Source organism: Trichechus manatus, unplaced genomic scaffold (genome assembly GCF_000243295.1).
Source record: "Trichechus manatus latirostris isolate Lorelei unplaced genomic scaffold, TriManLat1.0 scaffold00045, whole genome shotgun sequence".
Taxonomy (NCBI): Eukaryota; Metazoa; Chordata; class Mammalia; order Sirenia; family Trichechidae; genus Trichechus; species Trichechus manatus.
The window spans coordinates 5070842-5090185 of NW_004443981.1; the positions used below are offsets into that span (position 1 = coordinate 5070842).

The following is a 19344-nucleotide window of genomic DNA, read 5'->3' on the forward strand; positions in this document are numbered from 1 at the left end:
GGCACAGAACTCAGAAATGAAGATGCTTTTCTCCTTGGTAACAAGTGGTTTTTATTTGGCCAACAAGAGCTTATTAAATGCCTGCTGTTTGCAGAAGCATCCACTGTATATTATGGGGAGCGGGGGAAGATAAATAAATAAAAAGGAAGGCATATTCTCTGTTCCCAAGGAGCATGAACTCATGCTAACGATAATTAAAGTGTGAGAACCTTAGTAGTATCTAGAAATATGTAACAAGTGCAGGTTGATAGGGCACTTCTGTTGGGAGCAGACAGGACTTTGGGAAACTGACTTTGGAGTTAGATAGACAAGTGTAGCTTGTTGTCTGGGAAAGGGTGGGGATTCCCTGAGAAAGATCTTGGACGCCTCCAGTTCCTGCCCCATCGCTGGGTAGGGTTGGCTGAGGAGGAGCGGGACACAGTGACACCAGACAAGAAGTAGCCCCGATAATACAAGTTGGAGGCTGCTTTCAGAGCCTTTTGAGTTGCCTCAGCTCATGACCACCCCCTCCCTGAGACTGTCCACCCCTCACAGCCAACATGAGTCACATTATGCCTCCTGCGAATTAGGAATGGGTGTTCTGGATGCTCGTCAGTCTCTATGCAGCTGTGAGATCAGCATTAGACCACCGGGTCCCATCCAGGGCAGTTTTGCCCTCCGTAGGAAAATCTGGCAGTGTCTGGAGATATTTGGGATACAAAGGGAGATGGTAATGCTGCTGGCATCTAGTGGGTTGAGACCAGGGATGCTGCTAAACATCCTGCAATGCACAGGACACCCCGCACAACAAAAAATGATTAGCCCCAAATATTAATAGTGCCTAGGTTGAGAAACCCTGTACTAGACAGAGGTGACCCCCTAGGGTTCAGTCCTGCCAGTCACTCCATGAAACACTCTGAGGGCAGCCCTGGATCAGTTTTTGAGTCCCTCGTCACTCTGAGGAGAGGCCACCTGGCCCCACCTGGATTGCTGTGGATGTTGTGTTTGTGTGAGCTGGCTGGCTTTCTCTAGGTGTGGTACCCAGCACAGGTGAATTACATGAGCTGACTGCCTTGGGAGGTGGTGAGCTCGTCGTCAGTGGAGGCATCTAAGCGGAGGCAAAGTAGTCACCTGTCAGGGATGTGGAGGAGGTGCTCTGATTCTGGTCTGCGGCTACTCTTGGGCGATTTTGAGGCCCATACGGGTGAGAGGCAAAGCGGGAGCTCTCTGTCCAGCGAGGGCCGGTCAGGGCGCTGTAGGCTTCCCCACCTGCCCGCCGGGGAACGCCTGCCTTTCCACGCGACCCCTCGCCAAGCTGGAGACTTTTCTCTGAGTTTCTCTCCGGGGTTTCCGGGAGCCCCGCGCGCCTCCCGAGCCGCTGCTCCAGCACGAGGAGGCAGCCCCGGCGTCGGGCGCCTTGGCCTGGCACCGCCCGCCGTGACGCCCGGCCCCGGGGGCGCGGCTGCTGGCTTCCGTCTGCGCAGGGGGCTCCGGGCCGCCGGCCGCCGGATGGCTCCTGACACAAACCCCTTGACCACCAAGGCCAGCCTCTTCCTGAAAGCCCTGCTCGCTCCGATACAGGAAGTGGAAGCGAGCGAACCGCCCGGAGCGCGGCCGCGGCGGCTGCTCCACTTGGCGCGGGGCTGGCGGCGGCGCCGGCCCGGGCCCTTCCCACGGGCCAGCGCCAAGGGCATGTGGGCGCCGGGGCCACCGCGGCCCGCCAGTCCCTACGCCTGAGACTTTCCGTCTTCTGCCTCGCAGCTGCTTGCGGCATGATCCGACGGGCCGGGGCGCCCGCGCGCGGGGACCCCGCGGGGTAAGTCCAGGCGGGCGCCCCCTCTCTGCGCCCCCTAAATCGCCTTCCCCGACCCCAGGAGTCCCCGAAGCTCCGGAGAGGAACCCCGGCGGCGGGACCTCGGGAATGACTTACTGAGACAGAACCCCGGTAGCAGCCAAGGCCGGGCCCGCGGGTCTGCTGGGAAGGGGTCGGCCCTGGGGACTCTGCAGGACTCGGCGACTTGGCTAAACTTTTCCGCCCAGACGCCGCTCACCGGGAAAGCAGCGGGCACGTTTGGCAGGGCGCGGGAGGGTGCCGAGGAGCCGTCTCTACCTGTCAGAGCTGGGGCCCCGGGGCTGTGTGGACGCGGCCCCCTCTCCCGCGTACTGCCTGACCTTAACATTGGATGCAAAAAATACATCCCATCCCGGCCCCGCCAGCCTCCCGCGTCTGTGGCTCCGCCTGCACCCTCCGCGCGTCCTCGGGCGCTGGGACCCGGCCGGGCGTTGGGTGGGGGGCCAGGATCTCCAGAACTCGGTCGCCCGCGACCTGCAGCTGACTGGTCTGCTTAGACCGAGGGCACACCGGGATCCCCACCCCACCCCCGGCCCGGCATGTTACTGTGACCTTCGGACCGGCCCTTGCCAAGCCTGAGGCTTGGGGAGGGTCCAGAGCGCACGGGCTGCGCGCGGCCTGTGGGTTCCCCTGGGGCGAAAGCCCAGCTTGGAGTGCGTGAAACCGAGCCGGTTTGGGAACTGGATTCTGAGAGGGGTCCCTGGTGTCTAGTTTCATGCCCCTCCACCCCCACTTCGCGACCTCGGGCTTCAGGACACTGCTCAGCGCTGCTCTCCGCGGAGGAAGTCCCCACGCCCCGCCCAGCCCAGAGGATGTCCCGGGTAGCTCCTAGGCGGGAAGCTGCAGGTGTTGGGGACACTCCAGGTGGGAGGTGAATTCCTGAGAAGGCCTCTAGGAACCTTATTGGGTGTCAAGGTTGATGGGCGTGTCTGGGGGGGTGCCATTGCCGGCTTTTGGTTTAAAAGTCCCGGGCCTACTTGTGTGATGGACACTTCGCCGCTAGTCTGGCCTAGCCCAGTGACCTCATCTCCAAGGCCTCTGTCCTCCTCTTTGTAAAACCTGAGGGTGGGGCCATCTCGTTCCATTATCCGCAGGCTGCCCTGCAGTGCCCACTTGGCGGGCAGCTGGAGATGACAGGCTTCCACTCGGGTGGGAGGGACACTTATACACCCGAATGCCTCCTTACACTTTTTCACTCCTCACCCACCGCTCACCAGCCCGGAAATTCTGGCTGAATGGCTTTCCCTGGGAAGTGACCTCTGGAAAGGCCAGTGCCGTCCCGGGGAAGGAAATGGGAATTCCTTGGCCCACTAGTGGGGAGCACCCCCCACCTCCTTGGGGAAGGGGCCCCCTTGAGCTGGTGGGTTCCAACTGCTGACCTTTCAGTTAGCAGCTGAGCTCCTAACCACTGTGCCACCAGGGCTCCTTTACTTATCTATAAAATGAGGATAAGTAATAGTACCTACTTCTTACAGTTGTTTTGAAGATTAAATGAGATAATGCATAGAAAGCATTTGGCACATTGACCTGTAGGGTACATAGTAAACCCTCAATAAAACCCCAAACCGAACCTGTTGCCATTGAGTTGATTCCGACTCATAGTGACCCTACAGGACAGAGTAGAACTGCCCCGTAGGGTTTCCAAGGAGCAGCTGGTGGATTCCAACTGACAGTCTTTTGGTTAGCAGCCGAGCTCTTAACCACTATGCCGCCAGGGCTCCAAAGGTCAGTGGTTTGAACCCACCAGCCACTCCACAGGAGAAAGGTGTGGTAGTCTCCTTCCATAAAGATTTACAGCCTTGGAAACCCTATGAGGAAGTTCTACTCTGCCCTATAGGGTCGCTATGAGTCAGCATCAACTCCATGGCAATGGGTTTTACTGCATAAGATTTTTGTTTTGAGAATTGGATGAATTAATATTTTCAAAGCACTTAGAACAGTGCCTGACACATTGTGTTACATGGAATACTGGTTTGTTGCTAAACTTGTTGCTTTATTTTAGAGAACCTTTTGGACTGGAAGGGTTCCTAGATGGCATTTCATTTAACCTTGTACCCACTATAGAAATCCCCTTTCCCACATTCCTGCAAGTTGCTTGCACACCTCCAGTGATGGGGAGCTTACTACCACTGGTGGCAGCCCTCTGACAGGCAGATACCTAAGGAAGGACTTCCTTAACTTGAGTTACAGTCTGCCTCCCTCTAACTTCTACTTTTTGGAACCCTGTCCTCCCCTCAGGAGAGAGAGAGCATTTGATTCTCAAGTGTTAGAAGGCAGTTCTCAGGTATACCGCACCCACCCTCAGCTTCCGCTGTTCCCTGGGCTGCACGCTGCCTACGTTACAGTGTCCAAAGATTATCAGGAAAAAGTATTGATAACCCCCACCCTCAGACCCTACTGGCTAGTTAGGGCCGGGTCTTGAGTCCTAGGCCAAGTTCATCTTTCCATCTAGCTGTTCCCACAGCCCCCTCCTCCTCTCTGGCAGGGGACGTTCAGACACCTGGGGGAATACCTCTTCCCACCTCCCAGGAGCTAGGATGGTGTATCACTTGGGCCTGGGCCCGGAGTCTGGAGACCTTGGCAAGCAAACTGTCTTAGTCATCTAGTGCTGCTGTAACAGAAATCCCACAAGTGGGTGGCTTTAACCAACAGACATTTATTTTCTCACAGTGAAGAGGCTAGAAGTCTGGATTCAGGGCACCGGCTCTAGAGAAATGCTCTCTCTGTTTGCTCTGGAAGAAAACCCTTGTGTCAGCTTCTCTAGCCTGGGCGCTCCTCGGAGATCTCCACATGGCATCTGTCTTTCCCTCATTCATGCCTAATCTGCTCTTTTCCTGTCTCAACTCTGATTAGGTTGAAGACACACCCAGCGCTGATACGGCTGCCTCATTAACACAGCAAAGAAAACTCTATTCCCAAGTGGGGTTACCTCCACCGGTATAGAGGTCAGGACTCCAACACATATTTTGGGGGACACAATTCAATCCGTAACACAAGCTCTGTCTACTTCTGTTGAAAAATTCGGCTGGGGTGAGACAGGCTGCCGGGTGCCCCAGGTGCGAAAGCTTTCTTGCACCCGTTCAGGTTCAGGGCTGTGCCATTCATTCAAGGTTTATGCAACAATGTGACACCACTCTAGGTCAGGGCCCAGCTGACACTCCCCGAGGAAGGGACAGAGAGTAAGGGTGAGGGGCGTGGGGAACCCAGAGGGGCTGTTCCAGAGCAGCTGGTCAGGAAAGGCCCCGCTCTGAGGAGGTGACATGTGGCAGAGGCCTGAAGGAAGTGGAGAGTTAACGCAAATGCCCGGGGCCAAGTGCTTAGTGTGTTGGGAACGCCAGGCCAGCGTGGCTCGAGTGGAGTGAGGAGACAGGGCAGAAGGCGGTGGATCAGGTGGGCCCTTGCAGTCAAGTGCACTGTGAGTGGGACGGGGCCGCAGGGGTTTGAGCAGAGGGACCTGATCCCACGTGGCTTTGCACAGGATCAGTCTGGCCTTTGTATCGAGGACACGGGCTGCAGGGGGAGCAGAAGCAGAAGCAGGGAGATCTGCAGAGAGGCCCCTGCGGTGGCCAGGAGAGAGGGGTGGTGGCTGGATGGTGGCAGTGTGAGGTTTGCTGATGGGTTGGAGGTGAGGTGGGAGAGAAAGCAGGGACAAGGATGAGGATGAATCGGGTGAAGCTGTGACTGCCAAGGGGCCTGTGCTTCAGGGGACAGATGCTAAACTGTGCTGGGGGGGTGTCACCTTAGGATGTGTGTTCTCAGAGCCCACTCAACCCATCCACTACCGGGGAGAGAATGGGGGGGGCAAGCAGGTACCCCAGACCTGCCTGTCCACAGTGGGGGTGGGGGCGGCCGAGCAGGTACCCCAGACCTGCCTGTCCACAGTGGGGGTGGGGGCGGCCGAGCAGGTACCCCAGTCCTGCCTGTCCACAGTGGGGGTGGGGGCAGCCGAGCAGGTACCCCAGTCCTGCCCACCGTGGCAGCAGAGCAGTCACACATTCATGTGTTTGATATATTGAGGATCGGCCAAAAATGTGGCCGTCACTGACCCAATCCAGTCCCCTAATTTAATGACAAGGAAGCGGAGACCAGAGAGAGGAAGTGCCTCACCCAAGGTTGTGGGAGGTGGAGGTGGAGCTGGGCCTAGAACATGGGTCTACTGGGCCTGCAAGCGGCTGCCTGAGCAAGGCCCCAGGGTCTGAGAGAGACCCGGCTTTCTGCCTCACACGTGGCGATGCAGGGGGGCTGGGGAACCCCTTGAGAGGGGCCCTCAGCCCTCCAGGCTCTGAGACAGGGGCTGCTGAGTTCAGGGTTGGAGGCTTTTCCAGGGTGGGGTCCACCCAGTGGTGAATTTAGGGTCCCAGCCCAGAGCTCCAGCTCTACCTCCTGACCTGGGCTCTGCCTTGCTTTCAGGGACAAATGCTTCCAGGTGGTTCTGGCTAGCCCTCAGCTGGGAGTCCCACTCACATCCACTCCTTAGCCGAGACTCTGGCCCACAAGTCAACACAGATTACCTCAGGGGCTCAGGCCTGCACTTACCGGGCCTGAGAAGCGTCTGTGCACCCCCTGGGAAGCAGCGGAGAGTGCAGGGGGTGGGGGAGTAGGGTCTAGCTTGGGAGGGGATATCAGCACATTTCCTCTGAGGGCCTCCTTCCGATCGCCCCTTCCCCACTGCTGCCCCCCATCCTGAGCCTCGGTCCCTGTTTTGTGATCTGCGTTGAGGTCCCAAGTGGTAAAAGCTTAAAGTGCCCTGGGGCACCTGTTTAACCCAGAGGATCCGGAAATCAAGAACTGAACCCCACCAGGAGTAGGTATCTGCTGGAAGCAGAGGAAGGTGTGGTGTTTGAGGGAGGACCCACCTGGACCTCCATTTCACAGACCAGGAGGCTGAGGTGACTTCCGGTGCCTCCCAGCCACCAGCCAGAGCTGAGAGAAGGAAAGAAGATGACCAAAAACCCCAGAGTCTCTCCCCCCGAGCCCTCACAGTTTCCACCTGTGGCAGGGAGATTCAGGCCATGACAAAGGGGCAGAATTGGGTGGGCAGCAGTGCAGAGAAGAGGTCAGCTAGGAGAGAGGCGCCTGAGCAAGGGTGCGGATGGGGGGCAGAACTAGGGAAGCAGGGGTCTTACCCAACGGCTAGCACCCAGAATTACAGTATGCACACTGTTGACCAGGTATCAGGGCCTGAGGGAAAGGTAAGTTTTGATGTGAGAGAGATTGATGGAGAAGGAGAAGAAGCATGAAGGGGGCTGCCCACAGGGCCCCACCCTGGGCCTGGGCCACTTTTGGTGGTCTGGGGGATCTGTGTGCCCAGAAAGAGCTCCAGTGTCGGAAAACTGACCCAGAAGAGCCCCTTAACATCCTGTTTGCCCCCAACTGTCTGTCCCCCATTAAGGAGTCACCTTTAGAAGGGAGTGAGGAGTGGTGAGTCATCTTGTTCTTGGGAAATCGGCTTAGTGCCGCTCTGACGGACAACTCTCGAGATTTCTGTGTATGTAACTATTACACTGAACCTGCAGTTTATTCTGAGAAACTAGGAAGTTGAACTGCTCCTGCCCCCGACCCAGGGGTTTCCGAAACCTGGATTGTTTTCCTCGAGATTGGCGCTAAAGATGAAAATCCCAACTTTAATGACTTTTCCAAACTGTTGATCTCGCCTCCTCCCCTCTGCCCTCGGATGAGCCCGCCCAGGGGTGTGGCTCTCTTTGACAGAGACAGGCAAGCTCTACAACTGCTGCTGAGCGTGTGCCCCCACGACCCCTAGTCACCCTCAGGTGCCACACCTGTCCTGTTTAAAAGTCCCTTCAAGGAAGCCCCGCCTCCCATACCCCATTCCAGTTCTGTCCAAAGCCAACCGATGCACAGCTTCGCTCTTCTGTCCTCCCCAGACAAGCCCATCACCACCACCCCTTTGCCCACAAAGTTCTCTCCATTTGGGATGTTGCCTTTCTGAGCCTCCTGCCCTTTTAAAGGGCTCGCCTCCTCCATGAAGCTTTCTGTCTACTCCAACCCACAGGAATTACTTCCTCTTTTTCTGGTACCCGTACCCTTCTTTGCACGAACCATTTGTTTGCCTAGCAATTTTAGAGAAGCCAAAACCCCTTTAATATCATGTCTTCCTAATGACATTATAAACTTCCAAAGAAAGGGGCCAGATCTTTTAGTTCCATATTTTTCTGTCCTGCACACAGTTGGCACTGCGTACATGCTTGAGGATGCTTATGTACTGAATGGGATTCCAAAGATCGCTTCTCGGCCTTCTCTTCCGTGTCCTGAAGCATATGAATTTCTGGAGCAGGGTAGGGTCCAAGAGGGGCAGGTCCCTGGACTGTGAAAGTGAGGAGCCCAATACCTGTTCCACAGTAGTTGGTGACCCCCTCCGACGTGACCATTCCCCATCTGGAGGCAGGAGGGTAGCTGGCACCCACCCCTTAATTTTGTCCCCAGTCTGCTCCCCACACTTCTGTGGGAGAGCAAATGGGGAAGGGAGAAGCCAGCTCTGGATCATGAATGGATACTACATTCTCAGGCAAAAGAATGGAGATCAGTTGGGTGTACAGGTTCTGGGGGGGTTGCAAACGCAAGTGTATGGTTGATTGAGAAACTAGGAAAATGAGAGTGTTGTTGGTGTGTGTGTGTGTGTGGTCAGTGTATCAGCTAAGGTTGCCAAACTCTCTTTGCTTGGGCGGAACTGTGCTGTATTCTGAGATTACACCTTTTTGCAGTGTTAAGCCTCCCTTCTTTTATAAAATGATTGGGTAAGTTGATGGTGGTCATTCATTTGTAATGTCTTTATTTGGCGCCATGAAAGGTTGCTGACCAAAAGTCTGAGAAGCGCAACTCTAGTTGCTTCAATGGTGTTTACCCATTTTGTACTCCCCCACCCGCCACTTTATACTTCCTCCCCCAAGCCTGGAACTGAGATAATCAACTTAATTGTATCCTCCTTTGCTGCTTTGGAAGCTGCTTGAGGACTTTGCATGCTGTGGGACATCAGTAGGGCTGGGAGACATCTTTAGGGTCTTGTCTCCTCTGGTGTTTTGGGATTTTACTGTAGCGAACAAGTCTCTCTCTGGACCGCAGTTTTGCCATCTGAAAAATGAGCTTGGTGATCTCTGAGGTCCCTGCTCAGTCTGACATTCCGTGATTCCCAGAATTACTGGCCTGCAGGCAGTGGAAGCTGGTATCCTGGAGCAAAATTGGAGTTCAGGGGATTGAAGTGCCAGTTGGAGATGAGGTAGCCTTATAGAACAGTCTAGAACATGTGAGTACATTTTCATAGAAACAAAGACCTAGAAAGAAGACTTCTGGATCATTACCCTGACCAAATGCCTGAAAGGAAATGTTTTCTCACTGCTGTGGGTTTTTTTTTTTTTTTAAAAAAAAAAAAAACCACTAGTCTTGAAAAAAAGTGCATCAGTTTTTGGGGCCCACTTTGCAAAAAGGTCCGTAGCTTCCTAGTAGAACTTGCTAACTGGACGGTGAGTTGGGATGGTTTCTTTCAGGCAGGGAGCAATTGGGTTACATTGGAGTGGCCTCTCTCTGAGTGTGGCTGGATCTGTGAGGTGGAGCCTACAAGCCCTCCATCTGCCCGCCATTTTGTGTGGAGGCTGTGGAGATGCTGAGGAGAACGGAGGCAGCCTCATGGGGTTCTGGCTGGGAAACCATCTGTGAAGACTGCTCTTGAGAGGGACGAGGTCTGAGGGGAGGCTCTGCCATGGGGGTGGAGGGGGAGCAGAGAGGGGCGCTCAGGTGGGCTAAAGGAAGGGGCTCCCTGCCAGGCCGTGGCCTCCCACAAGCACGCCCAAGGCTGTTCGCCAGCGTGTCCCTGCGCAGGCGGGGGCAGCGGTCGACACTGTGCCTCCCACCCGCCTACACAGTGATACATAGTGAAATCAGTCCCTTCCCTCCTCTCAGAGTAGCCTTGAAGGAGAAGAAAGGGGTGGGCAGGTACAGTGGAGCCCTCCTGTCAGCGTGGGTCCCTCAGGGCAGCGGGGAGGGCCTTACAGACTCCATATCTGTGTGGCTCTGAACCTCAGGCCTTTCATAGAAGAGTCTGGCAGCTGCCATCACGAGCTCAGCCTCTTTCTCACTCTCCCTGCCTGCCAGCCAGGCCCTGAGCAGCCTCAAGCACGTCTCTCCACAGGGGTAGGGGAGTTGAGGGGACAGAAACAGCTCTGGTGGTCAAGAGCTTTGACAGTGGCAGCAGACCTCTCCCATCTTACTAATAATTCTGGGGACGCCTCCACCCCTATCAGTACACGTTTGAAAGAGTGAACCAGCCTGCTATAAAATGTCAGTTCCCTTTTAGAAGAAATGGCCCGGGGAGAAGTTGTGGCCAAGGCCTGCTGCCCCTATGTGCGGCCACCGCAGCACACACTCAGACCACATCCTGTGGGGTAATGGTGCCAGCCACGGGCTGCATCCTCCCGCCTGGGCCGAGGCAGAGTGAGAGGTCCCCTAGAGCCTGGCCCCACCCCAGCCCTGGGACCCTGGGAGGTAAGGATTTGAGGACAACGACGCTAGGAAGGGGACTTTTAAGCCTGTCGGTGAGGGGGTGCTCTAGAGGGGCTCTCCTAGGGAATATGCCCCCCTATAAGCGTGGCCCCCATTTCATCACTGACTTTGAGATCTTTGACAAAGCCAAGAACCTTTTACTCCCCAGTTAAGAGATGACCCTTTAAATGGCAAACACCACCGCAACTCTATGAGTGACAAGGCAGGTGTCAGGGACTGATACAAGCATGTTTTCTAGAGGGGTGGAGAGGGACAACCTGATGAAGGGGAGAGGACTTCGAGGGGGAGCAGAGACGCCGTCCTCCTCCACAGTTTTTCCAAGGGCTAATTCGTCCCCGGGGACAATGGGCGTCCTCACTCACCCACCTCCCAGGCCCAAAGAAATAAAGGGCTTTGCATTTGAAATTCACTATCTGATGGTCTCCAGCTAAAGAACTGAGATGTCAAGGAATAATTCCGTGGGGACCTCTTTCCCCAACCTCCATGTCCCCAGCTTCCTTAATCTTCTAAGCAAACGTCCAAGATTGATAATGTAATTTTCTCTAGGGGTGTTGCTGTTGAAAGCAAGGACTTAGCTCTCTACCGATGGCACCCGAGGACAGCTTTTATTGTGCTTGCTTTTCTCTGTTCTTGATGTTTTTGACAGTGTATCCATCTAAAATATACCCAGGGGTTCTTCTCTCAGTGAATGTCATCTTCAGCCATCCACCTATCCATATATACATCCACCTACCCAACTATCCACCCACCCATTCATCCATCCAACTATCCATTCATCCACCCATCTATCCATTCACCTATCCATCTATCCATCCACCCATCCATCATCTATCTATCCATCCATCCATCCATTTACCAAATACTTGTTGAACATCTGGGAGTTTCTAGTTTATCTCCTAGGGAAAATAAGACAAATGCACACTATATTAAAAAAAAAAAAAAAAAAAAAGGCTGAGTTCTCACAGTTAGCTGTGGTGAGCAGGAAGGAGTCCCTGGCAGGATGACATTTGGGTTGGGTCTTGAAGAGTGAGTAGGATTTTAACAGCTGAAATTGGATATATATGGAGAAGGGTCTTCCACATAGGGGAAAGGCACTGAGTGTACAAAAGTGGGAAAAGACAGATTGTGTGCGGGAATCCTAAACAGCCTGATACAGGGGCGGTGGGGAATGGGTTCTGTGTATGATGGGCCTGGAAGGGAAGTTGGGGCCCATACTGGCAGAAAAGTTTGAATTTTACCATGAGGGCGAGGACCAAGGGCTCTCCCACTTACTAGCTGGGCGACCGTGGGCAAATCACCGAACCTGCTAGAACACTGTCTTTCTCATCTGCCAAGTGGGGATAACAATCCCTACCTCACAGCGTTGCAGCCAGGATTACCTGAGATGATGTTCCTAGCCCTTTGGACTGTGAGATCAGTTGGGGGAAGTTACCCGTACATGTAGGGTGGGGGCAGGTGTGCAGGTAGGGCTGTTGATTTTCCAAAATAAATTTAATTATATACTTGAAAAAGTTTGCACACAGGCATACAAAAATTTGAAGCATCAAACACTTATCCCTTGGATTGGTGTTGGCTTAATCATGTAGCTGTGTTGAATTCTTGGCATCTTTCCAAGTCCGCTCTGTTTTAAATGAAACTCCTGCAAACCCCGTGGACCTCGGACTTTGGGACCATTTTCCTAGAATCTATCACCATCCTGGAGTCTTTGAGTTCAAGGGTGAAGCGGAGCCTGTTGATTGCCCCCTGAATTTTGGACATAAAATTTAGCTGAACATTTCCCAATTTTTTTTTTTTTTCCGGCTAGATGTGGCCACGTGATTAAGTTCAGGACAGTGGCACATATGTGGGCAGGGCAATTTCATTGGAGGTGTCCTCTTTCCTGTTGGCTGACATGCAGATGTGATGGCTGGAGTTGGAGCAGCTATCTTGGACTCTGAGGTGAACTTGAGAACGGAAGCCATGTAGGGTGGAGCAACAATATAGTAAAGGCCTGGGTCCCAGACATGGTGGAGTATCCTAGCCCTTTACTGCCAACCCAGACTTTTAAATGAAAAGAGAATGCATATCTGTCTCGTTTAAATTACCATTATTTTAGATTTTCTGTTACTTACAGGCAAGCTTAATGCTAACACAAAAAGTTTTATATCTCTTGTCACATAGTGCAAGATTATATGCCACGAATACTAAGCTGCTCTGCAGGGCTACCGGCAAGTCCTTGTATCCTGCTGGAGTTGGGGTTTCAAGGACTAGATTGTAAACATTTTTCATATTTGGTGTTTATGAAATTTAAATTTTACCAGAAGCTTCAGACTGTTATTCTGATTTGTGTTTCTGACTCCCAAATCCTTGTCCTTGACTGAGCTAGATATCACTGATCAAGGCAGCCACGGCACGTCACCTCTCCTGGCCTCAGTTTCCTCATCTGTGGTTTGAATGAGAACTCTCCGGAGGTTAACCCTCCCTGTGCTGATGTTCTGCAGCTCCTTCTGAGATTTGGTGTCCCGCCCACACCAGCACAAGTCTGAACAGCACCATGTTCTTACCAGCTGCCACCTTTCATTTATTCATTCATTCATTGTCTCTTTAGGAGAACTTGCTGGGTCCCAGGCTGGGCCTGTGCTGGCCACTGCCACGAGGACTGTGCAGTGGACATCTTGTCTCTGGGCTCAGCCTTGGGAAGGAGTTGTCCTGAAATGGCTGGGGCTTGCCTGCCCCTTTCCCAGGGCAGCACAATCTCATTCAGGGCCTGAAAGAGCTTGCTTGGAGCCGTCCTTCCCAGCCCAGGATCACACCCTCAGGCCTGTGTCAGCGAGGCCCTCACCATGGCCTGGGATTCAGTGGGGTGCGCTGACTTGGGAGGATGAACAAGTCCCCCTTGAGGTGGCTTGAAGGACAATCTGAGGTTTCTTCCCCCGGCCAAGGCAGTGTCGACCCCTGGCTCCAGCATCGTCAGGCATCAGCGCTGGGGGCAGCTCTGGAGACCCCTTAATCCACCTGACCCCTGATTGCAGATGAGGCTGTGGCTCCAAGAGGAGGTGGTTCCTCAAAGTCTCACAGCTGGACCTGACTGTTTGCAGGGCTCCATGCAGGTGCCCAGGTCGCTCCTTTGCCTGAGGCCTGGTGACGGGGGAGAACGGGCACCTCAGCCCCCACTGGCTGCCTCTCTCTGACCTCTGGACCTCGCTCCTGCCTCGGGGCCTAAACACACATGCCCCACCCCCACCTCCTCCAAGGAGGAGCCTCTAAGCTGCTGCTTGCAGTTGCGCAGGTTGTAGACTGCACAGACGCTTTGCTGAGAGACGGACAGGTGGGGCTGAAATTGCTGAAACTCACTTGTTTCTTCTCTGCCCCCCTAAACCAGGTGCCTTTTAAACCAGTTCTGACTCTTAGCAACCCCGAGTGTGTCAGAGTAGAACTGTGCTCCATAGGGTTTTCAGTGACTGCTTTTTGGGAAGTAGATCGCCAGGCCTTTCTTCTGGGGTACCTCTGTGTGGACTAGAGCTGCCAACCTTTTGGTCAGCAGCAGAGCATGTTAACCATTTGTACCACTGAGGGACTCCTCTCTGCCCTTACAGTTTTGCCTTTTTGAGAATGTCCTACAAATGGCATCATCCAGTATGTTGCCTTGTGAGTCTGGCTGCTTTCGCTCAGCCTGATGCATTTGGGATCCATTGTGTGTCGCTGTCTTGGGAGTCTGTTCCCTTTTATCGCTGAGCATGTTGCATCATATGGATGTACCGGTTTGTTTATCCATTCACCCATGAGGGCACATTTGGCAGAAACATTGCGTTCAGAGAAGGCAAATCCATATCCAGAGTATCTATTGCAGTAAGAAGAAAACACTGCCCTTCCATGATAGAAGTGGTCCAATGTAATCAACCTGCCACCAGGTTGCTGCCTGATCGCCCCAAGGAATGGTGCCATACTGGGGACTTTGTTTATCCATTCACCCATGGGGGCACATTTGGGTTGCGTCCAGTTTTCGGCGGTTACAAATAAAGCCATTACAAACTTCCGCGTACGGTTTTTGGGTGGCGGAGTCACATGGTGGACTTGCAGTCGGCTGCGGTGTGGAAAGGGCGAGAGGGGGCCAGACAAGACGTGAGGAGACAGAAGGAGGCTACTGCAGGGTCTGAGCAAGGTAGTCTGGACTAGAGTCTCGGCAGCAGGGTGGAGAGAAGTGGGGACACAAGGGTGATTTAGGAGGCAGAGTGGGCGGAGCCCGGTGGTGGCTTGGGTGTGTAGTGTGGAGGAGGGGAGGCCACCTTTACACCCTGCCTGCACACCTCCCTGTGGGAGGACACCTGTGTGGCTCAGCCCGGCTGCCTGGGCATGTGGATGCAGAGAGGTAGAACAGTACAGTGTCGTGGCTAACGATGCCCTGGAGCAAACTCAGGGTTCACATTCCACACTCTGCCTTGGTTTCCTCATCTGTAAAATGGGGGTAAAATATTTCCCTGAAGTCTTAAAATCAAACAATAGTTTAGCTTAACTAGTAAAGAATGTCTGCCTTGAGCATTACACTCTGTTAAGATCTGTTTATATGGGATCAAAGTGACAGCAGCAACTCTAAAGATGAGACAGGAACCTTAGGGGGCAGTGAGTTTATGTTAATGGGGGAGGAACAACTTAGAAAAGGGCAGTGAGAATGGTTGCACAACTCAAAGAATATAAGTGTCACTAAATTGTACATGTAGAAACTGTTGAATTGGTGTATGTTTTGCTGCGTATATTCTCAACAACAACAACAAAATAAATAAAAAATCTTTAAATGAGGATAAAATAGTTCCTAATTCATAGAGACCACTACCCATCTGTCAGTTTTTTGCACGGTGGTGTGTTTCTATCATGCTGGAAGCACTGCCACTGGTATTTCAAATACCAGCAGGAACACCCATGGTGGACAGGTTTCAGCGGAGCTTCCAGACTAAGGCAGACTAGGAGGAAAGGCCTTATGAATCACGATAGAATATTGTTCAGTATAGTGCTGGAAGAGGGCACAGGACTGGGCAATATTTTTTCTGTTGTACATAAGGTTGCCATGAGTTGGAGCCAACTCAATGGCAACTAACAACAATTCTGAGAAGTGTTTTCTTTTAAATGGGTTAGTACAAGCAGTGAGCTTGGAATGGAGTCGGACACATGGTTCAATAATGTGAACTGTTGTTTATGATCTTCTGAGGGCCCCAACTCCACACACTTCTTGTCCATCCCACTTGCCCATCTGGCAGTGAGCCGCTTTGTGGGGTGATCAGGAGGCCAGGTCTCTGGTCCCAGATCTGACTTGCTGTGTGACCTTGGGCTGGCTTCTTGACGTCTCTGATCAGTGCCTCCACCGTTCACGAAGCATGGAGGCACTGAGCCCCACTGCATGCCAGGCACTGTGCTAAGCAGCGTGTGGTGCAGCAGCCCCCACACAGTAGGTAATTCATAAAGACATGACCAAGGAGGCCCAGGTGACTGGCTCTGGAGATACCCCCAGGCTTTGGGGTTGGCAGAAACTCCCTCTGCAATGTTGTCCTCCCTTTTTCTTCCCAAATATGTCCTCTGCCTCCGACAGGAGCTGCAGAGGCAGCTGCCTGGTGTCCTCAGCAGCTAAGCATTCCATGGTGAGCTGGAGCCTGGCCTGGGCTCCGAGGACAGAGGCGTGGTGGGCCCCAGTTCAAATGCCACCACAGCTCCCAGGGCCCAGCCCCACTCTGAGACCAGGTTCACGGGCAGGATTGGTGCCAGCCTAGTGAAGAGAAATGTATCAGCACTGCTAGATAAATCTGTCCCAGGTTTCTCCACCGCACTGTCTGAATTAGCAGGCCATTCCTCTGGGTTAAGATTATTGTTGTGTTAGCTGCTAGCAACTCAGCCCCCAGCTCATGGCAGCCCTAAGCACAAGGGGACGAAACACTGCCTGGTCCTGTGCCATCGCCATGATCAGTTGCAGACTGTCATGATCCATAGAGGTTTTTTTGTTTGTTTGTTTTGCTAAATTTTATTCCGTTGTTGTTGAGAATGTTCACAGTAAAACATACACCAATTCAGCAGTTTCTACATGTACAATTTAGTGACATTGATCACATTCTTTGAGTTGTGCAACCATTCTCACCCTCCTTTTCTGAGTTGTTCCTCCCCCATTAACATGAACTCACTGCCCGCTAAGATTCCTCTCTAATCTTTTGAGTTGCTGTTGTCACTTTGATCCCATGTAGATAGTTCTTAAAAGAGCATAATGCTCAGGGCAGACCACTGTTACTAGTTAAGCTAAACTATGGTTTGGTTTTAAAATGACTTTAAGGGATAATTTTGGTTTATGGTTCAAAGATCATTTAGGGCAATAGTTTCAGGGGTTCATCCAGCCTCTGTGGCTCCAAAAAGTCTAGATTCAATGAGAATTTTAAATTCTTTTCTCCATTTTCCCCCTTTTGATCAGGATTCTTCTATGGAATCTTTGATCAAAATATTCAGTCACCGGGCACCATCCAGTTCTTCTGGTCTCATGGCAAAAGAGGTAGCTGTTCATGGAGGCAATTAGCCACATATTCCATTCCTCTTCTTATTCCTGTTCTCCTTCTTCCTCTGTTGCTCCAGGTGAATGGAGACCATCTGGTGTGCCTTGAATGGCCACTTGGAAGCTTTTAAGACCTCAGGCACTACAGAGCGAACTAGGAGGTAGAACAGAAGCACTAAACATGTTATCAGGACAATTAACTGGTATTTCCCATGAAACCATGACCCTACACCTCCAAAGCAAGGAACCAAACCCCACAAGGTGTTTGGTTGTACATAAGCAGCCTGTCTTAGGCACCTAGTGCTTCTATAACAGAAATACCACAAGTGGATGGCTTTAACAAAGAGTTTTTTTCCTCACAGTAAAGTAGGCTGAAAGTCCAAATTCAGGGCGTCAGCTCCAAGCGAAGTCTTTCTCTCTCTGTTGGCCTTCTTATCAATCTTCCCTTGGACTAGGAGCTTCTCTGCGCAGGGACCCCAGGTCCAAAGGATGCACTCTGCTGCTGGCACTGCTTTCGTGGTGGTATGAGGTCCCCACCTCTCTGCTTGCTTCCCTTTCCTTTTATCTCTTGTAAGATAAAAGGGGGTGCTGGCCACACCCTAGAGAAACTCACTTTACATTGGATCAGGGATGTGACCTGAGCAAGGATGTTACATCTCACCCTAATCCTCTTTAACATAAAATTACCATCACAAAATGGAGGACAACCACACAGCACTGGGAATGATGGCCCAGCCAAACTGATACACACATTTTTTTGGGGGGGAAGTAATTCAGTCCATGACACAGCCTCAGCAGCTACTCTTTGTCATTGTTGCAAATATATCTATCACACAACTTTTGCCAATTCAACTTTTTACATGTGTACAACTTATTGACAGCGATTACAATAATTGGCTGTGCAACCCTGTCCTTAATCAATGCAATTTTTCCATCACCGGTAACCCCTTTTTTGCCCCCCCTCCTGCCCCTGGTAACCACTAATAAACTTTGGTCTCTATAAATTTGCCTTTTCCTGTCTTTTTATATAAGTGAGGTCATACAGTATTTGTCCTTTTGTGATTGGCTTATTTCGCTCAGCATAATGTCTTGAAGCTCTATTCATGCTGTAGTATGTATTGATGTATTGAGACTTCATTTCTCCTACTGGCTGAGTATTCCGCTGTATGTATGTACCCCATTTTGTTTATCCATTCAGCTTTTGATGTGCATTTAGGTTGTTTCCACCTTTTGGCTATTATGAATAACACTGTAATGAATACTGTTAAACAAGTCTCTTTTTGAGTCTCTGCTTTTAAAATCTTTAGGGTATATAATTAGGAGTGGAATTGTTGGGTCATATGATAGTTCTAATTTTAGTTTTTTGAGGATCCAGAGGGTTTTCATTGGCTGATTTTTGGAAGCAGATTGCCAGGCCTTTCTTCCTGGTCTTCTTAGTCTGGAAGTTCCTCTGAAACCTGTTCAAAGGAGAGCCCATCTTATGATGGTCCTTCTTTAAAACACACAGGCCTTTGAATTCATTGTCCCGCCCGTCTCCTGGCCTCCAGCCTCTCTCCCCGCAGTGAGATTTGAAGTTTGGAAAGCACGATTTCCAAAGAAGGGAGATGGTCAATGCAAATATTTCATATTCTGTGATTTTAATGGAGGAATACTTGTCGGGAGCAGCAAGTTGATCAAGGCAAATAAAAGTGAGAATTCTTGGCATTCATAGATCTGACACTAATAATTACAGCAATTATGTATCATGGGTTTACTTCAGGCCACTTTGCTACAAGCTTTTTCTGTTGATTGTCACAGCCCTGTGGGCCTGGGGTTACAGGGCCCAGTTTACAGACGAGGAAAGGGGCAGAGCCAGGACCTGAGTTCAAGTTTGTCCTGCATCCCTGTGTTGCCTTCAAGGTTCCAGGCCCCGGACCCCTCCCCTGGTACCCTCCGTGTGCCTGGGTCCTGGAAGGAATGAATGCTGTAGGACCTCTTGTCACCCAGACCTTCCAAGCTTTGCTGAGGGAGTGACCTCTTGCCTCCCTACCCCCCTCTGAGTTGGCCCTACATGGACAGACCTGGCAAAGAACCTGAGAGGATGCCGAAAGAGCCACCAGGCCCCACCCTCCAGCCTCTCCTCTGTCATCCATGTAATTCTTGTCCTTGGAGTCTTCGGGACGGAATGTGCCATCTTGCCTTAGGACTCATCCCTACAACTCCTTACTACCTCACCCCTAGTGCATGCCCTGTTGTTGTTGCTAGTTGCCCTCAAGTAGATTCCAGCTCCTGGCGACCCCATGTGTGCAGAGCAGAACTGCCCCATAGGGTTTTCAAGGCTGTGGCCTTTTGGAAGCAGATCGCCAGAACTGTCTTCAGAGGCATCTCTGGGTGAGTTCGAACCGCCAACCTTCTGACTAGTAGTAGAGTGAGTGCTTAACCATTTGTGCTGCCCAGTCCCTGAGTGCCTGTCCTACTGCCCCCAAAGTTAGTTAGCCAGTGTCCTCCCAGCTCCATC

General features: G+C 52.1%; 1 protein-coding gene across 1 annotated transcript in view; it reads left to right on the forward strand.

Annotated features, from left to right (window-relative positions):
* The first annotated feature begins 1524 nt into the window (after nt 1–1524).
* The window catches only part of RIN3 (Ras and Rab interactor 3), a 151016-nt gene continuing 133196 nt past the window's right edge, over nt 1525–19344 (forward strand). Inside the window, exon 1 of the mRNA XM_023731748.1 lies at nt 1525–1795. Within this exon, the coding sequence (XP_023587516.1) occupies nt 1752–1795 (44 nt within the window). The 5' untranslated portion in view covers nt 1525–1751. The remainder of the gene's footprint in view (nt 1796–19344) is intronic.